At 39.4% G+C, this 22,862-nt stretch overlaps 3 protein-coding genes across 5 annotated transcripts in view; all 3 read right to left on the bottom strand.

Annotated features, from left to right (window-relative positions):
• Nucleotides 1-709: 709 nt before the first annotated feature.
• Nucleotides 710-4,735, bottom strand: LOC109964948 (potassium channel subfamily K member 17-like). Its single transcript, XM_020608577.1, has 5 exons — nt 4,520-4,735; nt 2,294-2,408; nt 1,475-1,641; nt 1,189-1,357; nt 710-1,087 (listed from the first exon to the last, which is right to left on the bottom strand). The coding sequence occupies exons 1-5, from the start codon at nt 4,733-4,735 to the stop codon at nt 843-845; spliced, it is 912 nt and encodes a 303-aa protein (XP_020464233.1). The 3' UTR covers nt 710-842.
• A 755-nt stretch (nt 4,736-5,490) lies between these two features.
• On the bottom strand, nt 5,491-8,395 carry LOC109965024 (potassium channel subfamily K member 16-like). The gene is made up of 6 exons (XM_020608731.1): nt 8,341-8,395; nt 7,688-7,908; nt 7,016-7,130; nt 6,762-6,928; nt 6,154-6,322; nt 5,491-5,889 (listed from the first exon to the last, which is right to left on the bottom strand). The coding sequence occupies exons 2-6, from the start codon at nt 7,898-7,900 to the stop codon at nt 5,714-5,716; spliced, it is 840 nt and encodes a 279-aa protein (XP_020464387.1). The 5' UTR covers nt 7,901-7,908; nt 8,341-8,395; the 3' UTR covers nt 5,491-5,713.
• Nucleotides 8,361-22,862, bottom strand: part of kif6 (kinesin family member 6) — a 60,134-nt gene continuing 45,632 nt past the window's right edge. For 2 of the 3 annotated variants that reach the window (XM_020608729.1, XM_020608730.1), the window contains 8 exons: nt 20,106-20,156; nt 19,262-19,349; nt 18,978-19,113; nt 17,917-18,005; nt 15,736-15,825; nt 15,528-15,632; nt 15,000-15,115; nt 11,974-12,915 (listed from right to left, as the gene is read on the bottom strand). In XM_020608729.1, coding sequence (XP_020464385.1) covers nt 12,899-12,915; nt 15,000-15,115; nt 15,528-15,632; nt 15,736-15,825; nt 17,917-18,005; nt 18,978-19,113; nt 19,262-19,349; nt 20,106-20,156 — 692 coding nt within the window. In that variant the 3' untranslated portion in view covers nt 11,974-12,898. Of the gene's footprint in view, nt 8,444-11,973; nt 12,916-14,999; nt 15,116-15,527; nt 15,633-15,735; nt 15,826-17,916; nt 18,006-18,977; nt 19,114-19,261; nt 19,350-20,105; nt 20,157-22,862 lie in introns of those variants that run through there. The other variant, XR_002275582.1, reaches the window with a different exon arrangement.

Raw genomic sequence — 22,862 nt, 5'->3', positions numbered from 1 at the left:
TTATTATTATTATTTGAAGTATGGCCAAGAACTGGTGTTACTTTAGACAATTAATATAATCTTAGAATTGAATAAAATAAACATAAATGTGATACATAAATAAACCTGTCTTCACTTGTCTAAGCTTAGGTAGAGTATACTGATAATATATCGCTGAGTCTAGTGTTTCTGACTTTTCAAAAACATAATGCTTTCATGATTACAGTGTGTCATTTATGTGCTAATATTAAACTAAACAAATCACATTATTTACACATATTTTAACTGTAGATATACAGCAGATTAAATGTCTCTGGTGGATAACCCCATATGTGGCTCAGATGCCAACTGCAAAATGCCACTGAGCTGGCAAATGACTTGGTTTATGGTCTGGGGTGTGAGCCACTCATGGAAAGGCCAAAGAGCAGCAGGCAGACTGATGGCAGTTTTCCACTGACCACTATACATACTAGGCAAAATAACTGTTGTCCCAGTCTCCTTCCTTAGAGTTTAACCTCAAAGTCCTCTTTTTTTTTTTATCAAATGACACTTGTTTACAGTTTGGGAAACCAAGTGCTAACAGACTAAACAGCAGGTAGATGTTAGTGCAATAAAATCAACATGTCTCTGCAAAAATGAGTCAATATTTTAGCTGCACTTAAGAAGAGAGGGATCAAAACTAACCAACCATAGCACAATCACATATTAAATCCTCACACATGCTCAACGTTTAATGGACCTATAACACACACATCCTGTCATGACTTAGCCACGTTGCATGGTTTATGTCTGCTTCACAGGTCTTCACATACAGGCAGAACATTTTATAAGCAGGTTCTGCTATTTTCATCATTTTTTGAAGGTTACTGCGTTACTGGAGGCTTCTTGATATCATCTTCCTCCTTGACCTGTGTGTCAGGGTTGGCACCCTCTGCACTGTTGGACTCTTCCTCCTGCTTTTGTCGACGCCGTTTGAGGTGGCTGTTGAGCTGCTCCAGGATGTCAATAGAGTGGTTGATAATCAAGGCCAGCCAAGCCAGGCCGAAGAAGATCCACGAGGCCATGAGGACGCTGTACCAGTCTGGGTACATTTTATCTGGATTACTGTCTGTAAAGGAGAGGCAAAAACACAAGGATATGATCCTGACATTCAAATCATAGTCAGCACTGCAGTGTAGTGTTTTCTAGGAGGCGGCCACTATGATGTACCTGCAACAAAATCTCCAAAGCCAATGGTGCTGAGGGTAATGAAGCAGTAGTAGAGTGCCTGCGAGTAAGTCCATCCCTCTTGGAGTTGGAACACAATCATGGGCACAATGAAAAAGAGAACTGTTCCAGACAGGTAGGACACCAGGTGGACAAAAAAGCGGGTACACTTCTGCAGCAATATGTGGAAGGGAGCAGACATGTTGTCATGTTCCAGAGAATACTTTTCCCAGGTGAATGTGTAAGACAAATGTTTCTAGAGTTCTCTTTAAATATCAAATCTCCTCACCTTTCGCTCAGTCTTCCCTTCGAAGAAGTTGGAGATGTTTCTCCCTATAACAAGGATGTACTTGCCCACCCTGTTGAGCACCACCACGTTAAGCGGGATGCCAAATAGCGCAAAGAACACACAGAAGATCTGTCCGGCTGAAGTGGTGGGACACAGGTTCCCATAACCTGCAAAAGTGTAAGCTGTCAGTACCTCATTGTGACTGAACTGGTCAATAAATGGTTTAAATCTTTCATTTCACTAAATATGGGAAGTAAGGTGCCTCACTTTAGAAGTGCAAATCTACATACATTCTATTAATAATAGATCTATAAACATAGATTTATTTGCACTGCATGATTACATGTCTGTTATAAAGACAAAGGCATGTCCTAATATTGAACTTGATAATGTTTGGCAATAAATTTTACCCATAGTCCAAAAGAATTTTCGTCTGCAGGAATGAGCCTCTCTGTGGTTTTTGCTCCCAGAAAGTACGTCACTCCACAGAGCTTCACTAAGTAAACTGTTAGGTTTAGGTTGTACAAATTCAAAATTAAAGTCAAAGTTGAATACATTAAAGGTTCTGGTGCTCATTATATTGTATTTTTATATTAATCTGGTCCTAAAAAGTAACTAGTAACTAAAGTTATTAAATAAATGTAGTGGAGTAAAAAGTACAATATTTGCCTAAAATGTAGTGAAGTCAAAGTATAAAGCAAGAGAAAATGAAAATGCTCAAGTGAAGTACAGATACCTCAAAATTGTACTTAAGTACAATACTTGAGTAAATATACTTAGTTACTTTCCACCACTGTCGAAAACATGTTGATGTCTAACCTATAGTTGTGACGACAGTTGCAGCAAACACAGCTGAGCTGGTGTATTTCCAGAAGCCGCTCTTGGTGTAGTTGTTTTTAAAACTTAAGCCCGCTTTAGAAGCGGCAGTCAAAACCTGAAAAACAAAATATAATTAGGCTCTTGGTGGCTTGTGTTAGTTAAAATGCTTGGATTAAAATGAAACAATGCCATCTCCCATGGACATAGCTCAGACTGTATGATTTACAGTTATTAACTTCTGTTTGTGTTAAGGCTAGTAAGACACATTGAGGCCATTCAGGTCAATACAATAGAGCATGACATAAAGAAGTACCTGCTTAGCATTGTGTCACAGCAGATCTAGTGACAGCCTGTTATACAAGTTGAGTTCATCACCAATGTGGGAAATTATGCCTAAGAACATGTATATTACAGTCTGAGATCAGGTGCCTCATCTATGTCTCAGTTTACCAGTTATTAGGCAATGCATCCTTATCCCACATGGGTGTATAAAATCTCACCTTTGTTTATAGATTTTCACAAGAAAAAAAAAAACACAGGAACTAAATTTGGATTTCAGATCTTCATATCATCATAAAATTCACGGAGGAGGCACCTGTAACCATCTCTGTGGCCGGCTTGGGTTTCAGTTTTAACAAATCTGAGGGCTTATTCACACTCTCTTGCTCATGGTACTTGACAGAATTAGCAGTACAAATAAAGAGAGTTCACACGCTCAAATCAATGAAAGATTTTCTTTTGATTTAGCTGACACATCAGCATTTTCTGAGGATGCCTCTGATTACAGGTGACCAATTGGCACTTGTTGGTGGGATATTGACTGACAGTGACACTCATTGTTGGTGAACCAGTATACCAAAAGACTACTACACACTGAAAGGTGTGTGAATCCTCTTCTTTTGTACACTGGATTTTGACCTTGGTTGCATGCACCCCATGTTTAAGCATAATTTGGCTTTGGCAAAATGATCAACACTCTTGTTTTTCTTAATGTGCAAATGTGTTTTTTTTTTTTTGTAGAGCTCAGTAGAAGACTGCACATCTTTGCTAATGTGTAAATCAAGTCAGGGCAACAAACATAGGCAAAGCTGGTATTTGCATGGAGGAAACTCCCTCTTTACCAAATAAATACAAGCCGAGATTTCCAGGACTTGTATTTTAACTTTGGCAGTAATCGCATATAATTCTCTGTGTCTTGAAACTGTTACAAGATTAAATTATTGTTCTTGTTTAAATGCATATATTGCTGAATGATCCCACTACTGTTGTTAATTACTTGAGCAATTTATTGGAGTGATGACAAAATACAGTAGTACAACCTAATGTACAAGTCTTGCATGTACACTGACCGGCCACTTTATTAGGTACACCTGTACAATTGTATGCACTTCAGTGCAACACTTCCACCTTTACATCTGTGTTTATGAAGCGCAACATGTTTCCGGTTTTAGTGAAATTATCATAAATGTATAAATTGAATTCTATGTTTATTATTGAGGTCAGTTATATGTAGAAGAGTCCCTAATATTCAGACCCTCTCATGTATGTAGCTGCGGAGGACAAAAATATCTGTGACAATTTCACCAAAAACTGAAACACAAATGTTTAAGTGAACTGTTGCATTGAAGTGCATACAATTACACAGGTGTACCTAATAAAGTGGCCAGTCAGTGTATTTTAACTCAGTAAAAGTAGTTTTGTTGGTCACTACAGATTAAGTCAGATTTATTCAATGTATGCCAATGGAAAAAATATCAGTAGATATACTAACACCAATCCTTTAAATGGCATTAAGCAAAGTACAGTTACTGTACATCCCTACAATGACAAACTGTTGAATGTGTGTTGCATCCAAAGAAATATTTCTAAGTTCACATTATGTAAACCAAGGGGCAGCATCAACACTCTGTGATGTATACTATGAATATTTCAAGATAGTGACATTTATTCATTCAGAAATAGATATAGAGTGGTCTCAGTAAAACCCACAGGGAGAACAAATCTCTAGATTATATTACCGTGGGTGCTCCCTTCAGATTTGCATGCTAATGTCCATGACGAAAGAAAACAAGTGCCTGGGAATGTAATATTCAGACATGAATATGTGTACCTGTGATGTCTGTACTGCTGTTTTAAAACATTTTCTGTGGTTCCTCTACATCCTGAGGAAGAAAGCAATATGGAATTAGTCTATTTCTTTTTATGTCCTATGTTTCTGTGCCTCACCTGAGCCACTGCATCCAGGCCTTCTTGATTCAGACAGGGGTATGTCATAAGCAGGTTTTTTTTATTCTGTAGTAAAACACTGATGTCCTTCTCTCCAAGGTCTCCTTCCAATTTCCAGAAAACCACCCCACCGATCAGCACATAGGTCATGTAAACTAACCCGAGCATGAGGATGGAGGGCACCCGTGCCAAATGGAACATTTCTTTCAATCCCATCTTGACTTCGGATTCCAAGAAATCTCAGTGCCTCTGCAGCTGGGGACAATAAGGAGTGAGTGCTTACCTGCTTGGCTTCGTGTCTTTCCGTGCAATGCAGGCAAATGAGCATCCACCTGCAGTACTGTTTCAAGCACTCCAGTGGACCTGTCATGCAAATCTAGTGGAACTAAGTGAGTTGAGGAAGAGACAGCAGAAGAGGCTGGGCTGCAGGAAGGTCTGTGTAGAAGTTCAAAGTCAGGAGTTTCTGTTCAAAATGAACCAGGTCATGAATTTTTTTTCAGATTCATTTCTTTTTGGTCCAAGATAACGAGGTGGTAGGGGACAACAGATATGATAAGGGAGATATGGACAAAAATAAATAAAATAAAATAACTACTGCACTTCACTAGACTACAAACCAAAACAGTCTACAATCCATGTTACACATAAGACATGATTTCTGTTTCAGTTTCTTTCTTCAGAATAAAAGTTGCTGGTATAAGACAAAGTGATGGCCGGTGCTCAGTTCTGGCCACTTTTAGTGAATGTATCAAAAAAGCACAACAGGCAAAATCCAATAATCCAGATTAATGTGTTTGTTTAAGATAGCCCTCTGTGCTCAAGTCACTGCAGTTTAACATCAGTACACAAACACAGATGTGGACTCACACGAATATACACACACCATAAGATATCTGACATTAAGCAAAAGAAATAACTTATTTTGCACAACTCTCTCTTTTAAAACAGTCTAATAATGAAGTCAGTTTTCATAGAATACAAAGTGCATACATATATCTAAAAAAAATACAATTAAACACATAATTATGAAGATATTTACCCTAGTCAAGTGTAGTGACGTTTTGGTCTAACTGAAATAAAGTTGTACTGTACACACAAAAGGTTTTCCAGCCTAAGCTTCACAGAACAAATTAGTAATAGATACATTCAGTAGATGCTACCCTTGTTTATGGATTTAGTTTCTAGTTTATTGGATCACACTTCCTCTTCCTCCTGTTGTTTCTTAAAGCCTGGCTGAGTCAGGACAACCACATGCTCCATGACTCTGGCTCCCATGTTGAGGATTAGAGCAAGCCAAGCCAGGGCAAAGATGATCCATATGCCTGCAAGGCTACGGTACAGAGAGATGTACTCCTTCCCTGGATCATTCCCTGCAAGAATTACTTTATGTTTAATGAGTTCAAAGAATACACATTCAGTTTAATGTTGATACATGTACAAATGCTCTCCTGCCTTCCATGGTAACTTTATATGTAAAATGACAAAATATTCACTATATTAAAACAAAAAAAAAAGCATTTTAATCTGACTAGTGACTGCTGGGATCCTTCAATTACATTAGTTTCATTTTAATCTGACTAGTGACTGCTGGGGTCCTTCTGTTGCATTAGTTCTTGTTTGCGCTTTCTACTCACCCACCACATAATCTCCAAAACCAATGGTGCTGAGGGTAATGAAGGCATAATAGAAGCCCTCGCCAAACGTCCAACCTTCCACGTAACTGAACAGCAGAGAAGGGATGACCAGAAACAGCAGGCTGCCAGTGATGAAGAATAAACTCACTGCCAGAGCCTCAACTGTTTTCTTGGAAACAAACACAAATTAAGACTACATTTAGGTTATTTGGAATTGAAAGAGGGCACCAGTTTTTATCTGATAGCAAATACTGAAGCGCACTGGCTATTTACAAGTGAGACAAAATTAAATATAAAAAAGTATTGCATGTGACACAATGCAACTATATGCAACACCAGAAAGAGTCTGAGCCACTACAACAAAAGACAGATAATAAGAGAATCAAAACTTATGAATATACATGTAATTAAAGAACCATATTCAATTTAATGAGAGAAGACAAGATAGAAAAGGAAACAAAAGAAAAAGGTGGGTGCTAGTAACTTTCATTAAAAGCCAGTTGGTCTTCCTTGAGTTTTAAAAAGGGAGATAAATAAATAGTAGTAATGTTGTTTTATTTTTATATGATTAATATTTCCGTGTCTGGACTGATTAAAGTGATCGGCACCTTGTGTGGAACAATTGAGACCATCCTCCTCTCCAGATGACCCAGGTGGATGGTGAGACACTTCCCCAGCTGTTTGAGGAAGGCCAGATTCAGTGGGATCCCACAGAGGGCGTAAAGCACACAAAACACCTGACCAGACACAGTGCTAGGCGAAAGGTTCCCATAACCTGTGAAGCAGATTATGATATGCCATCAGCAGAGTGGGCCACCTCCAAAACTGACAGTTAAAATTAGAAATGTGCAAACATGCTCACCTATTGTTGTGACTACAGTGCCTGCAAAAAAGAAAGAGCTACTAAAATCCCAGTTACTGGGGCTTGTTGAGTTGCCTGAGGGATTCACTCCCTTTTCCCAGGCATCCAAAATCACCTGTGTGCACGCACATGCACACACACACACACACACACACACACACACACACACACACACAGAGAAAAAAACATGAACTAAAATATAAAAATGTCAAAATAAAGTCAAACTTGCTGGATTTTATCCACAGTGTGGACATTAAAAAAAACCACAGACCAGATATTACTGTGGTAAATATTTTAGATCATGATATATTTAATACCATTTATTACTATGTACCTAACACAATCATAAAATTGATCTGCCAATTTTATTTGATGCATGTCAGTGTTTGCTGAGCCCTTTTCATCATCATATTTACACAGCGATTTAAAACATATTTGTATATGTACACACTTGTATACAATTGTCACCACACTGATTAAGGCTGACTGTGTATTTTAGCATCTGTTACCATTTTAAATACAAAAGGAAGCTGACAAATCTAGTCTAATATAAGAAATTCTAGATTTGTTTTACATTAATTGTGAATATTCTGCTGTTACACTGCAAGTACTTTATACTGAAATGATTCAACATCAATTCCTGAGAGAACTGTGAAGCCACAAATGGAAAACCTGAACAAACTTCTCCAAGGCTGGTCCATCCAGGCAGGTATAGTTAGCCAAGAAATGCAGCTTCTCCACTTGGAAATGGTTACGGCTATTTCTCTCAGCCTCTCGCTCCAGTATCTGGAAGACTGTGGCCCCAAGCAGTAGGTATGTGAAGTGGGCTAGAACCACAAATGCTGTCCAGCTGACTTTGACCTGGGACAACTGGAACCCCGCCATTAACCTCCCTTAGCACCAGAAAGGACACACACTAATGCTTGGGGTTAATCACTTCTTAAAGGACAAACGGTCAAAGTCTTGATGAAATAGGTCGTGCAATTTCTCAAAGAAAACATCCATCATAGCAGAGTGTGATGTTCTTCTCCCAAAGAGGAAACATGAAACTGATAAAAAGAATAAATTAATAACAGCAACATCAAGAAAGGTTGGTATTTGGTAAAGCTGTATCTGGGGGTGACAGGTTTAACTAGCTAGGTTAACATCCTCCAAGTGCTCTGTCTTACTCTGAGTAAGAGAGAAATTTATGGGTTGCCTGGGTAACGATCACACTCCTCTTCTCCATTAGCATGACATCTGGATACACACACACTTTCAACTGTTTCCACTAATAAGGAAGTGGTGGCAACATCTTGTCAGCAGAACAAAAGTTAATATTTTACCTGAGTGCTGGTGGTGGTTTGAGTACCCACAGTCGTGGAGTATCTGAGCCTTCAACAGGATTCTGGACTGTGGGGAGTATTTATAGTCTTTGAATTGGAAACCCTGAACAAAACAATTCAATCAAGCAAAATGATTGGATTCCTGAGCTTTTTAGAGATTGCTGTTCAAATAATGATGGTGCCACAACCTGAGACATGTCAAGTTAATTCAGTATGGACACTTTTAAATCTCATCAGTATAAAAGCTCCATTATTCATACCCGCCAGGGGTCTGCTAGAACAATCAGAGGTTTTCCACAGCATTCAGGAGCCAGACATATCTATGGTCTGATGGAGAGGAAGCAGATGACATTTTGGAGGGTATGGATAACACTACTTGATTGTAGGTTATAATCCAAGGAGTTGAAAGAAGTCTCCAGAGAGTTTAATAGAGTTCTGTGGCTTCAGTGTTTATGAAGCTAGCATGTTAAAAATGTTTGACAGGATGAAAGAAAAACACTGACTTTAGCAAAGTCAGCTATAGTAGAACCTTTCAATCCAGGTCTGAGTGATGTCACAAGTCACTAAAAACTTTCCAAAAGGTGTAACAGTATAGCCAGGAGACAACAGACTTCTTCAGCTGTTGCACATCACTCTACATACAGTATTTATAGCCAGGAGACAACAGACTTCTTCAACTGTTGCACATCACTCTACATATGGTGAATAGTAATATGTTCTGCCAATGTTGCATGAATAATTGAACAAAAAGTAGATATTTGAAATTTAAATGTGCAATAGTGGATTGATTTTTTGGCCACTAAGGGGCAGATAGATCCGTTTGTGAACACAGCATTGACATTTCATTGCCTTATTTACACATCCAGTAGTTATAGATCAACATTATCATTCACTTGGTGTCATGTTTCTGTTCACCTGGAAAAGGTAAGTTCAATATTTATTCTTTTTTAGCTCTGTTTTTTGGTCTCTACCAGCTCCTGAGTGACATATCTGAATCCTCGACTTTAAGAAGTCCCACTATCTTCAACAGCTATTTCTTAGCTGTGTCTGCCTGCTGTTAGGCGCTGAGAAGGTAGTGCAAAGTGGGTTTGTAGCGCTCTTTTGCCTGAAAACAGCTGTTTCTTGCTGTGATCAAAAGCTGCATGAGTGGGGAAAGTAAACCAAGCAGTAAAGTTATGAGCCAGAAAATGTAAATAATGAGCTCCAACTTATTGTAAGTGCCATAAGACAGCGGAGAGTTGCAGGGGACCAATGGGATCATTCCTTACAAGAACCCCTTTCCCCTTTCATATTGTCACATTGTTTTCACACTGATGATTTATCAGAACATTGTATCAAAAGACACTCATAAAAAAGACTATATTTTTTCTGACATACAGTATATGTGACAGTGGACTTGGTGAAAAAATTAAATATTGTGCCATACGTCTTAAGAAAAAAAAAGTTCCCTGTATTGAAAGAGACAACACACTAGCACTAAGCAGTTTGATATGCATATATTTTGGAGTTATGTACTTAATTAGACACTAATGATGCTATTTATAGTGAAAAACAAAGTCACTAATGTGACTGAGAAAATAGATACTGTATCCTGACTTATCAAAAGAAGGCTGTTTCTCCAAGACAACTCTGCCTGGAGTCAAACTGCGCAGCTGCTTGGCATCAGTCAAACAAATCAATGCAAAGCCATTCAAACAGGTCACATGTTGTCTCTGTTCAGGTGGGTGTGTAGCGATGGCTCTGAGGTGACTGACTACCAGCAGATAATGACAGCTATAGTGACTGAGACAGTGGGATGAAACTACTGTTTAATGAAACAGAATGATTAATACATGTAGTGAGGAGGCAGTGCATATACTACAAACTGTGTGCTAATTACAGTTTACTTGTCACTCACTCAGCAGTAACTGTGCATAAATATGGAGTTAAAATGCTCATCAAAATAAATGGTCTCACTTTAGGTTTTGTGTAGACCAGTTACATACTAGACTGAGAATGGGCCAATCCAAATCTATTAATCAACGTAATGTAACTTAGTTTGACTGCTGTTATCTATACTGAACTATCAAATAAAATATTACCAATGTTGACTGTGAGCATCCAAAAATGACTGTTCACTGAATGATCACTCAATACTCTATGCAAAGGAACCTCTTCAGCTCTTCATTACAACCTTTAGGATGATGTTGTAATGTGGAATCAATCTGACTATAAATGGTCTGTATTACCAATGATGATTAGAGTCATGGCCAAAAATGTTAGCACACCTGCATTTCTGTCAGATAAGGCACCACTTCTCCCAGAAAGTTGCTACAATCACAAATTCTTCAGGCTCCTCAGGTTTAATTCTTTTGTTTGCATCGGAACAACACACTCACAACCAGTTAAAATGGAGAAACACTGACTCAGTCTTTGTGTCGTGTGGACCACACTGAGCATGGAGAAAAGAAAGAAGAGCAAAGAACTGTCTGGGAATTTAAGAACCACAATAGTGGAAAGGCATGACCAGTCTCAATGCTACAAGTCCATCTCCAGAGATTTGGCTGTTCCTGTGTCTGATGTGCACAACATTGTCAAGAAGTTTACAGCCCATGACGCTGTAGCTAATCTCCCTGGATGTTGACGAAAGAGAAGAATAGATGACAGATTGCAACAAAGATTATTCCAATGGTGGATAAAGAACCTCGATCAACTTCCAAACTAATTCAAGCTGACCTACAGGCACAGGGTGCAAACGTGCACTATCCTTCACCATCTGGATGACAAGGGACACTATGGTAGGAGACCACTGCTGACACAGAAACATAAAAAAGCCAGACTGAGGTTTGCCAAAACTGACCTGAGGAAGCCACAAGCCTTCTGAGAAAATGTCCTGTGGACATATAAGACTAAAGTAGAGCTTTTTGGCTGACCACATCATTCTACTGTTTTCAGAAAATAAAATGAGGCCTTCAAAGAAAAGAACACGGTCCATACAGTCAAACACGATGGAGGTTCACTGATGTTCTGGGGTTGCTTTGCTGCTTCAGGCACTGGATGTCTTGACTGTGTGTATGGCATTATGAAATCTGAAGACGACCAATGAATTCTGGAGTGCAATGTAGAGCCAGTGTCAGAAAGTTGGGTCTCCGTCAGAGTTCATGAGTCTTACAGCAGGACAATGACCCAAAGCAGACTTCAAAAAGCACCAGAAATGGTTTCAGTCAATGAGCTGGAGAGTTCTGAAATGGCCAGCAATGAATCCAGATCTAAATCCCATAGAGCAGCTGTGGAGAGATCTCAGAACAGCAGCTGGGAGAAGGAAACCTTCAAATCTGAGAGACCTGGAGCAGTTGGCAAAAGAAGAGTGGTCCAAAACTCCCATAGAGAGGTGGAAGAAACTCACTGATGGTTACAGGAAGTGACTGATTAGAGTTATTTTATCCAAAGGATGTGCTACCAAATATTAAGTTGAGGGTGTCAACAATTCTGTCCAGTCCATTTTTGAAGTTCTGTGTGGAATGGATCAGATTTGGCTATTTTCTGTTGTTCCAACGCAGACAAAAGAAATAAACATGAAAATACCAAAGAATTTGTGATTGCAAGAGTTTTCAGGGAGAAGTGGTGCCTTATCTGACAGAATGCACGGGTGCCAAGATTTTTGGCCATGACTTACATAACCAACAGTCGTAGGTGTCCATGTATCTGAAGTTTCAGGGAGTCCATTTCCTGAGTAATTCTCCATAGAACAGTAAGCCACAGTAGCCACCACACTAGAAATGCCATTTGCAAGACATTAAATAGCAAAGGAAGAGCTATGAGAAAGACAGTGTTATTAATAATGAAAGAAAACAAACTAGAGTTTATGTCATATGGTAACGACATCCTACTGTGTACAGACCCACAGGATGGACTTGGGGGGAGTCAACTGATACTGTGCTTTTGCCTGTGCCACAAACACGGGAAAAGTCAGTCATTTAAAAAGGGCTAATACAATAACTACAAACAATGTACCTCGGTAAAACGTTTGGCAGTTGACATTTTATTTTGCAGTCTCATTTTTGATTCAATATTTTAAGAGAAACATTACTTTTTAACAGAATATCTGAAATAAACAGCCACATTGTAGATTAAACATCTATTTACAACATTTTATACAACATTTGTTACCTGCAGAATATAGAAATATGTTTGTCATTCTGCATGTTGATCATTTAAAAAGCCATGATTCATTAGATCCTTAAATATGTTTTGGTGCCAACTGGTTTCCTATTGTTGCTCCTTCCTCTGATATCTTGAGACAATATTTGTTCAGATCAAATGGCCTGTGCAGGCTGTGATTTATACCGCTGCCTGTTGTATCTCCAGGAGGTCAACAAGAGTGTGTGTGAGTGTGAACATGTGAGTGCGTACATGTGAGAATGAGACAGGATATGTGGTGTGTGTTTGGCAAAAGTCCTTTTTTTATGTGAAACTTGATATGTTTTGGATTTTCAGGATCATATTATCACCTGGCAGATGCGGAGGTTGCACTAACAGTCAGATGATGATAAGCTCAGGTCTTCCCCAGAGCTTCATATCACTGCTGAGGTGGACCTGAAATAGATAAATAAATACATCTATACTGTAAATAGATAAGGTTTAAAACTAAACTAAACCTTTAAAACTCAAAGACTTTCAAAGTAATAACTCTTACAATTAAACTGCAGTCATATTCCTAGACTATGACCTCATCTACAATAACAGCCTCCACTCTGAACTGATATTTTCTGTTTCTTTATGCCAGGTTCCCTGCACTTCCCAGCATACACTTGTTGCCAAAAATCTACTTTTGAAAGAACAGCACCACACAAGAGTTACCAAACACCCAAGTAGAGGGGCTTTCTCCAGCTTAGTAGTGCCAAAAGGAGAGGCATGAGATGAGCCTTCCTTGGCTAGATTGAAGGAAGAAAGGAAACAGATTTCAAAGGGTAAACTTCAGCCTGACTGTTGTTCTGTCTGGTGTCTCTGCTCATTTGGCCACTGTTCTCTGGTCGCATGTTCACATGACCTCAGCTGGTCTGGATATCCAGTGGCAAAGCCAAGTCAACTTTACCATCTGCCAAAGTAAAGCAGCTACACAAGAGTCAAAGGAGAAGAGCCAGAAGAAGAGTGATAGAATGTGTAAGTGTGGAAACCACATAAGAACAAAAGATGAGTGATTGGATGTGGAGCAAGAGGCGATGCTGCTATAGTGAGGACATTTAGTGAGACCGGTTTGTGTCGAAAACACTGGGTGAATTATAGGATCTCGCACATAAAAGAATTTTCTACTTGTCATGCACTACTGCTAGACAAAGCAACATCAATCTCAAATCATCTGAAGCTACACATAAATGTCATGTATACTGTATTAAATACAATTCTCAAAAACTCAACACAAGTCACCAATATTCATATAGAGTCAACTTTGTGAGGTGATGAGTTGAAAGGAAGGATTGCCTGGGCTATTCCAGGGACAAAAGATCAGGAAGGCACAAGGTCCAGACAGTGTAACTCCCTCCTGTCTGAAAGCCTGTGATGCCCAGCGGGCCCCCATCTTCACCCATATGTTTTAGCTGGTCACTGGAGCTGTGTGAAGTCCCCTCCTGCTTCAAATGCTCCACCATCATCCCGGCTCCCAAGAAACCTTCCATCAGCAGACTGAATGACTACAGACCTGTCACACTGGCATCTGCAGTTATGAAGTTCTTTGAGAGACAGTTGTTGGCCCACCTGAAGTACATCATAGACCCCTTGCTGAACCCCTGCAGTTCGCCTACTGAGCAAACAGGTCAGTGGACGATGCAATCAACACTGCATTACATCCTGCAACACCTCGACTCCCCAGGGACCTATGCACGGGCCCTCTTTGTGGACTTCAGCTCAGCATTCAACACCATTATCCCAGACAAACCATATCCAGCACCCAGACTATCAGTACAGGTGTCCCTCAGGGATGTGTGCTCTCCCTCTACACCATTGTCTGCACCTCAGAGGACCCCTTTGTTAAACTCCTGAAGTTCCCAGATGACACTATGGTCATTGGTGTCATCTGAGACAGTGACAAGACAGCCTACAGATGGGAGGTTGAACAGCTGGTCCTGTGATGTGGTCGCAACAACCTGGAGCTGAACATGTTCAAAACTGTGAAGATGACAGTGGACTATAGGAGGAGGCCTCCCTCACCATACTCAGCAGCACTGTCTGAGCAGTGGAGACTTTCAAGTTCCTGGGCTCCATTGTCTCTCAGGACCTGAAGTGGTCGAACAACATCAGCACCACAGTAGAGGATGTACTTCCTGTGAAGCAGCGGATGAGGCTGGAGAAAATCGCATCCAGCAGCTGGGCAATCAGCAATTGCATTGTAAATACTCATCTGAAAGCTCTTCTGTCACATTGTTCATACAGTATATAATGTATATTTATTAATAAATTGTTTTGACTTTTTTCCCCAATTTTTTTTCGTATTTAAATACACTTTTTTTTTTCTTGCCGTCTCATGGAAACACATACAGAGTCAATGTACCAGAGTCAAATTCCTTGTGTGTTTAACATACTTGTTCAATAAAGCTGATTCTGAATCACACCACCAGGGGACAGTGTTGAATGCTAAATGCATAGTGTTTGAAAGGTCAATTACTTCTAGATTTGTGTGTTACCTGTCCTGTTCAGAAGGTTTTGCCTGGCATTGACAAAGGCCAGGATGTCAGCATCGGCCTTCTGGTCTCCAGTCAGTGGAATGGAGGAGGGTGTGAGCTTGGTGCTGGAAAGAGCCCTGAAATGTAAATATCTTTCATTTAATATAATATCAGCATCTAGTTTTCACAAATTCTTTATTACAAATTAGGACTTTATGGTGCTCAAAGTTGAGTTGGGGGTTGGAGTGGGAATGTAAAATGTTTAACTGTTCTTATGCCAAAAGCCTAACAGAAAAGCAGACCAGTCATATCATGGAGTCTGTGTATAAAACAATAAAATCTTTGTGTCATACATGGTTGGTGAAGATGAACAAAAGCATATATGTAATGTTGAAAGTACTGAATGTAGGATGGAGAAAGGCCTGATGAGATGGAAACACTGGTTAATTTAGGTGCTGTAATGTAATAAAAAATAACAAACAAAAACATATATGTTGTTTCCAAAGCCATTCATTAATTTCCATCTTGCCAAGCCTGCCCTTCATGTACCTCCATCCAAATGAAGGAGTGAGGTCAGTCACTGTCCCATCTAGAGATTTATCATGCCATGCTGGAACAGCTGTCAAGGGAGGTGTGCTTTTGGGGATGAAGCGTCTGAAATTCACAAAATGAAATCATTACAATTTATGATGATAAGCATAAAGTGTGACATGCAGTACTACTCGTTAGGAAAGTGATTAAGTGAAGCTAGGCTGACCTGAGTTCTTGAACAGAGGAGGTGGAGCAGTCTGGACTGGGGTCTCTGCCTGCTGGGTATTCTCTCACAGTGCTGCTCAGATCAGGTTCACTACATACAGTAAGTTAAAAAAACATTTTATGAAGAATGTTCTAGCATTACCATCTGTAAATATGCTTATTAACACATACGATAAATTTAATTCACAACAAAAATCAATAGCTGAACCTGTTTACTGGTAATAAGTAGTTTGCATTCTAACCTTTTGAGCAGAAAATCACCATAATCAAGTGCAAACATAAAAGATGACTGAACTATAGTATTACGAGTTTAAAATGACATCAACCTTGAATCCTGTACAGTGGCCCTAATTTAATTTTTAAATTCTGCATTAATTGTTGAATGTGAATGACAATCTGTTGCCAAGTGAAAGAATTTATAAGATTTATTGTTTTGTTGGATTTTTATTATTTTTTTGATTATTTTTACAAGGTTTTTTTGGTTTCATAGCAGAGTAGTAATGAATGAACTAACAACAGACCCCTGTGACACACTACAGCAGATGATAAGTAGACGTGATGCTGCAGCATTGGCAACAACAGTTTGAGTTCTGCATGAAACCACTTGAGAGTGAAATGTAGTTAATTAAATAGGATTTTATGATTAATAGTATCAAATGCTTTTCAAACATCAATGAAGAGAGTAGCACAGCAGTGTTTTTTTATCCAGAGTGGAGATGATTGTGGGGACTACTGAAACTACAGATGTAATTTTAGTATGACCAAGGCAAAAAACCAGTGTTGTGACTATAAAAGCATGTAACTGACAGTTAACGAAGATATTAACTGGTAACTGTTCAGATCGCTGATATCCCCATTCTTATATAGGGGCATGACAAAGGCGCTTTTCCATGAGGCAAGAATTATAAAAAAAAGACTGAAGAAAGATGTGTGCTAAGTGGGAACAAGGGGCAAGAAGGCAGGGATTGCCATTATCTGACAGTTGGATATTTCTGTTCTCATCAGTGCTTCATAATCCTCTGCACTAGTGACGATGGTGAAAGAAAACCTTCTCTCAGGAGCACCCTCTGGTGGTCAGCATGGAAAATTGTCTACAGCTAAATCAGCTGATATGCATGTTCTCAATAGAAAACCAGATGATAGAAAAGGACAAATGGTTAAAGCTTCCACAACTGGCAGTCTATCAGAAATAAAACAAGAATCTAACTTGATTTGTGGTGGGAGATATGACTTTGTATTCTTTTTCAGTGATGTTGTAATTTTCCAGAACTTGGAGGAATTATTATGGCAGGTAGACAGAGCAGTCAGGTTGTAATTTCTCATTATGGCAGTGCCATTATTACTCAGCTGTTTAAAAGTTAAAGGCACTGGATGACCAACGTTTGTCTCTGCTATGCAATGCACTGGACAGCTGTGGACAAAATCAAGAACCAACTTTGTTTTTAGTTCTATAATTCTTTTGTGGAGCATGCCTATCAGCAATAATGGTTATGTGCATATTCCCACAAATGCAGAGTTAAGCACATATGCTCAGATTTTGTAGGTATGGCTGCATTTCATGTTGTTAATGACATGAATCAGAACTCAGCCTCCCCTTACTGTATCTCTTCTATCACAACTAAATGTGTTATAGTGTCTGTGACAATGAATACTTCACAATACAAACATTACTGCAATGTACCTGCAACAGGTAAGAGAAATTTTGTAAAATAAGATTTCACACTTTAAATAGCTTCAATGGCTTTCTTATCCAACTATACTGGATAAATACAGCACTGTATTGTGCTTCCCAAGACTTCTCAAGACCTGCAGATATCCTGCTGCAGTCTCAGTAGTGAAGACAGCCAACATTTGCTCAATATTTGTTTCATAAAACAAGCAATGAGAAGCTTCAGGTTGTTGGACATTAATCAAGTGCTTTTCAAACACAGCTGGTGAAAGAATAAAAATAACATTAAAGAATGGAACACAAATTAGTCAGTAAAGACAAGATGTAGCTGTTTCTGTATGTAACCAAATGGCTTGGCTCAGCACAGACCTGAAATGAATGCCTACTGACAATCAAACCACTACATCTAAAAGAAATCATCCACCCTCTTAACAAGGGCAAATGCATATCTGCTGCAGGGATGGAAGGAGGGAAGAGTCAGCGTGCGCATGAAACACAAAGAAACTGTCTCACCCAAATCCTGGAGTGCCAGGTGAAGATGGCTGTAAGGTTTCACTTGGCGACCCTGTGTGACATCTGGCTGTGGCCTCTGACTCACAGTTCTAATCACAAGCATAGGAAAAAACAAACATCAAAGAAAATATTCTGGAGCACTTCCAAACAGAAACACTATTCAATGCTGATGACAGTTAAACACCATGTGACCATGCACAACCTACAGCTAGACGGGACAGAAGAACTATTTCATGTCCCTCATACCTCTTACTTCAAGCTCAATCAGATATGGTACATGTGTACTGTCTTTCAAAAACAGAATAAACCAGTTGTGTACAGTGTGCACTGGCCAGGAAACGTCCTGCTTCCTGCTTGGAAGACCAAAAGTGCAAATGTAAAGACTGTCTGTCAGACTTCCTCTGCATCATTCAGCAATAAATTCCCAAACTGAGAAACAAGCTCAGATGTGAGTGAGATATTGTTCTCCATTCATAAGATCAAAACCAAGGAGCAGATGCCAGCAGTGTCTGCTGGTCAGATGTTGCTGCTTTGTGGTTGGTTTCCAAAATGTGCACAACAGTCATCAAGGCCAAGCAAAGCTTTTGGGAGAAGTGGTTCTTTTTATGTCAGTGTAATTTATAATCTATGAATTTTCTGTCACCATACTGCACACATCTCTTAAGTATTTAAGCACAAACACAAAGTGATTATTTATTATCCCTCCGCTATGTTGCTGTGAAACCTCACCAACATGTTGTTCTTTTTAAGACTCTGTGTAACTAAATGTTTCTGTGTTTTTGCCTCTACATAGCTTCCCACCAGGGCCCATTCAGGATGATGTTGAACAGAGCAAGGGTCACACTGGTACCATAAAAGTCTCCAAAGTCAGAGACACATGTCCATAGAGGCCACTATTCAGAAAATGCACAAAAGAAAATATCTATAAATATAGTGACAAAAATGAACAGATGATCCTTCCTGTCTAATGTCAGAAACATACAGTATTTTTGACGTGTCTGTCTGGCCAGGAGCTGTACTGGTTTTGTCACTGACAGGCAGAGGAAGGTGAGGCCAGTCACCTGCACACTGCAAGCTTCCTCGTTCCACCACTTATGGAAGTCCCTCTGCAACTTGACCTTTGCCCTCTCCAGCAACAGCTGCAAGTGCTCAATCTCTGTCCTCAGCGCTTTTAGACGGCCGATGGTGCTCTTGTAGCTGATAGGAGACATTAACAGCACCAAATTCATTGTTGTCCACATTACACAGCATCTCCTGTGTCTAATTGTTCTGAGCAGGGTCTTGGGAGAAAATATAAAAACATTTGGTATGGTAATACATTAAAATGCACTTTTATTATACTCACGCTGATTTTTCTTGCTCAATGTGTTTGCACAGGTTTTCTTCCAGTGGGTCCACCTCCTCCTCAGACTCTGTGTGATTCCTCATTACACCTACAGTAGACTATGACAGGTTAACAATATGGACACACTGTAGCTACAGTCACAAATATTGCTCATATTGTCATAACATTTTCTTTTTTTTTTAAAGTCCAGAAACAGGTATGTCTGTGCTGTCCATATGTTACTGCATTTCCTTCAGCATTTTAAATACTGGCCCAGATTAACAGTAGCCAGTCTGCTGTGACATTTTCTCTGATGCTGAACTCAAAATAACAAGAAAAGCCTTTGGCGCCTGAACTAGAGGGACACGTTTGTGTGCTTTACAACCAGATATTCTCATCAAAGCATTTATGTCACTGATAAAAAAAAAAGTCAGAAAAGAAAAAATGAAGGAGTCTTGGAGTTGTGTCGCACAGTCTGTGGTCACTAAGCCTTCAGTCATAAAGGCCTACTGCAAAGGCTTTTAAGTGGGCACTGCTACACATACAGTAAAGTGCAAGAGCATCCACAGTGTGCTCAAACTGTTTACCACCCCATTCTGAAAGGAGTTCAGCATCAAAAGGTTTCCATTTGTGACAGCTTTGTTCATCCTTTCAGCTGATGTTTGAAGAGTCAACACGCAAACCTGGATTACCTGTCTGACAAATTTACAAATAGATTTCAAATCATCACTGATGCTTTAACTGCTTCAAGCGTCCATTGTTTATCAGTTGATGTGGGTAGATGGAGCTGGATATGATACTGCTCTTCTATACACACATGGTTAAAGTTTTGCTGTGGGAGAATCTATCATCAGCTTGATCTTACCATGAGCTGCCTTCTGCCTTCTTCGCATCTCTAACTGTTTCTTCAGCTCATCTGAGAAAGACAGAGGCAAGAAACCTGGATTTGAAAAGTCATTAAAATATACATTAAAAAGACCAAGAACATCTTTTATTATGCATAAATGCACAGATCAAATTCTTAGCAAAGTGATTTTTGGCAGTGAATAATATGTTCCTATTTAGAACTTTATGTATGACCAAACATGTACTGGCATTTGCATTGCTACTGCAGGCATTAAGTATAGTGCCTCCTGACAAGTGATATTTGTAAGGAAATGATAAAACAGCCCAAAGCACTATAATAGTTGTTCAGATCCTAGGCATTCAAAACAGTCTATATTGATATTTCGGAGCTAAACAATATATAATAGTTTATAATATAAACAAATGACTCAAACAGACAATCTTGATCCCTTAAACCTGTGTCTTTCAGAAAGACAAATGACTCAAACAGACAATCTTGATGCAAATCCCTTAAACCTGTGTTTTTCAGAAACAGTGACCAAGATACATACTTATCAGGACATTATCAAAGTAAAAATCAAATTATCACTGCTCTCTGGAGTACAAGCTATGTAATGGTGACTTGTGTTTACATGAATAGTAAACAGTCTTATACTTGTACAGTGCTTTTCTATGCATTGCAGCACACTCAAAGCACTTTCACACTACTTGGACATTTATCCATTTGCACTCCCAAATTCACACCAGGAGCAACTGGGGGTTCAGTGTTTTGCTCAAGGACACTTCGACTAGACAAGCCGGGAATTGAACCGCTAATCTTCCGGTTAGGAGCTGACCCACAGAATTAGTTTGGCGTTTCTGTACTGTACACCAGTTTCTTTTAACTTATCAGCAAACATATATACAAAACAGATACGGTGTATCTGCAATAAGCTAAAGTCAGTCGATAGCTCTAAACACCAGTTCTTTTATTCAGCATCAGCCATTCATTCATTCATTCATCTTCTACCGCTTAGTCCCTGAACGGGGTCACGGGGGGGCCGGAGCCAATCCCGGCCAGCAATCGGGCGAAGGCGGGGTACACCCTGGAGAGGTCGCCAATCCATCGCAGGGCTCAGCCATTCATAAGATATTTCCCACAGGAGCCATTCAAGCATCACAGTAATGTACTGCAAGTAGTGCAGAAGGTCCACTTCTCTGCATCCTGTACAGGATAACTACTGCAAAATGCCTGTGATGTTTGAAGTAAGCTGGTTTTCAGCTGACCACCATAATGTGCTTTTCAGTGTTACTGGGTCATCTATTTTCTGTTTAGACAAACAAACTGTTACTGCTTTGAAGCCATATCATTTACAGTTCTTCCACTCATCATTTAGGCTGTTGAATAAGATTGTCTTAAGACTAGACATACTACACACACTTACACACTTCTGCATTTCTCAGGAATGAACTCTTGTGATTCCAGTGACCCTGGAAGCAACATGAAGGTGGCTTTTTGTGTATATATGTATAACATACCTGTATGTATAAATAATTTGTCTGTCTTTTCTGATTTCCCTGTCTGTCTTCCCCTATTTAAAGAAGTTATTTGCCCTAATTAAGTTATTGGATTTGTGATGCAATGCTTCAGTGGCAAAAGGCAACTGTAAAGAAAATGGACTAAAACATAGTGTATAAGACTGATCTGAGTCCACTTCTATCTACACCAAATGATCAAACTAGTTTCTTTATAACACTGAGGGGTTTTACTATACTATGTTTACTATAAGACTACTAAAGGAGAAGATTTTCCCCTGTGATCAAAGGAAATGGCTCAAGTGTCAGATAATGATTTAGGTGACTGACCAGAATAACCAGAGAATTTAAAAACTTAAAGGAGATGCTGAATGACAGTAGCTTGGGTGGTAAACTCTGATTACAGTCTCTTGGGTCCTTTACACATACATATAGACAGTGCAGAGTTGTTGCTCTCTCTGTAATATGAGCTTGTCACCACAGTAAAAGCCAAGGTCCAAAAATGAAAAACCAGCTACCTTTTTATGCAACACCTCTAAAGGTGTCATAAAACCCTTGGATTAGAGCTCCTGTTTCATCATAGAGAAGACAAACACACTGAAAGCAAAGACAAACATCTGTTCCACTAAAGTGACCCTGAGTAAAGCTGAGTCTCATAGAGATCCAGGATTTAATAAACTATAGCAATAGTTTTAGTTTAACATCAGCTTTTGGCATTCCACTGCTGAATGCTTTAAAACACAGATCAACCCATCTTTCATCTTTCAAAACTCTTTGCAAACACCTTTTTAAGTACTATAGTGTTTGGGGTTAGAGTAGACAATGTAGATGGGAATGGATTATTTGAAATGTAATAAGTGACACACAGAGACATATAATGTGCCCATGATGACAATGTTTTTCTTAATGCTATGGTATATGAAACAGGGTTTGGCAACCCATCACACAACCATGTGTCAAAGTCAGAATGTAAATGAACTGAGATACCCTGTGGCTTTACTTTATGGTCAGGTGGACAGCCCGAGTCTTCTCTCACAGACACAGCTCAAACATGCTCCACCACTAACTGATCGATAGTCTCCTTTTGTCTTAATAACATAAAAGGCTTAAGAAATATTTATGCCATGACTCTGCTATGTTGACATGGTGAAAAAGTGTGGAGAGCCTGTGACAACAAGATAAAGAAGATGCCACGTGGCTCACACCATTCATGGCATGTACTGGAGATTTTCCACAACCCCAAGTCCAGTTGTACATTAGG

Source organism: Monopterus albus, unplaced genomic scaffold (genome assembly GCF_001952655.1).
Source record: "Monopterus albus unplaced genomic scaffold, M_albus_1.0 scaffold94.1, whole genome shotgun sequence".
NCBI classification, from domain to species: Eukaryota; Metazoa; Chordata; class Actinopteri; order Synbranchiformes; family Synbranchidae; genus Monopterus; species Monopterus albus.
This window is presented reverse-complemented; position numbering and strand designations above follow the sequence as displayed.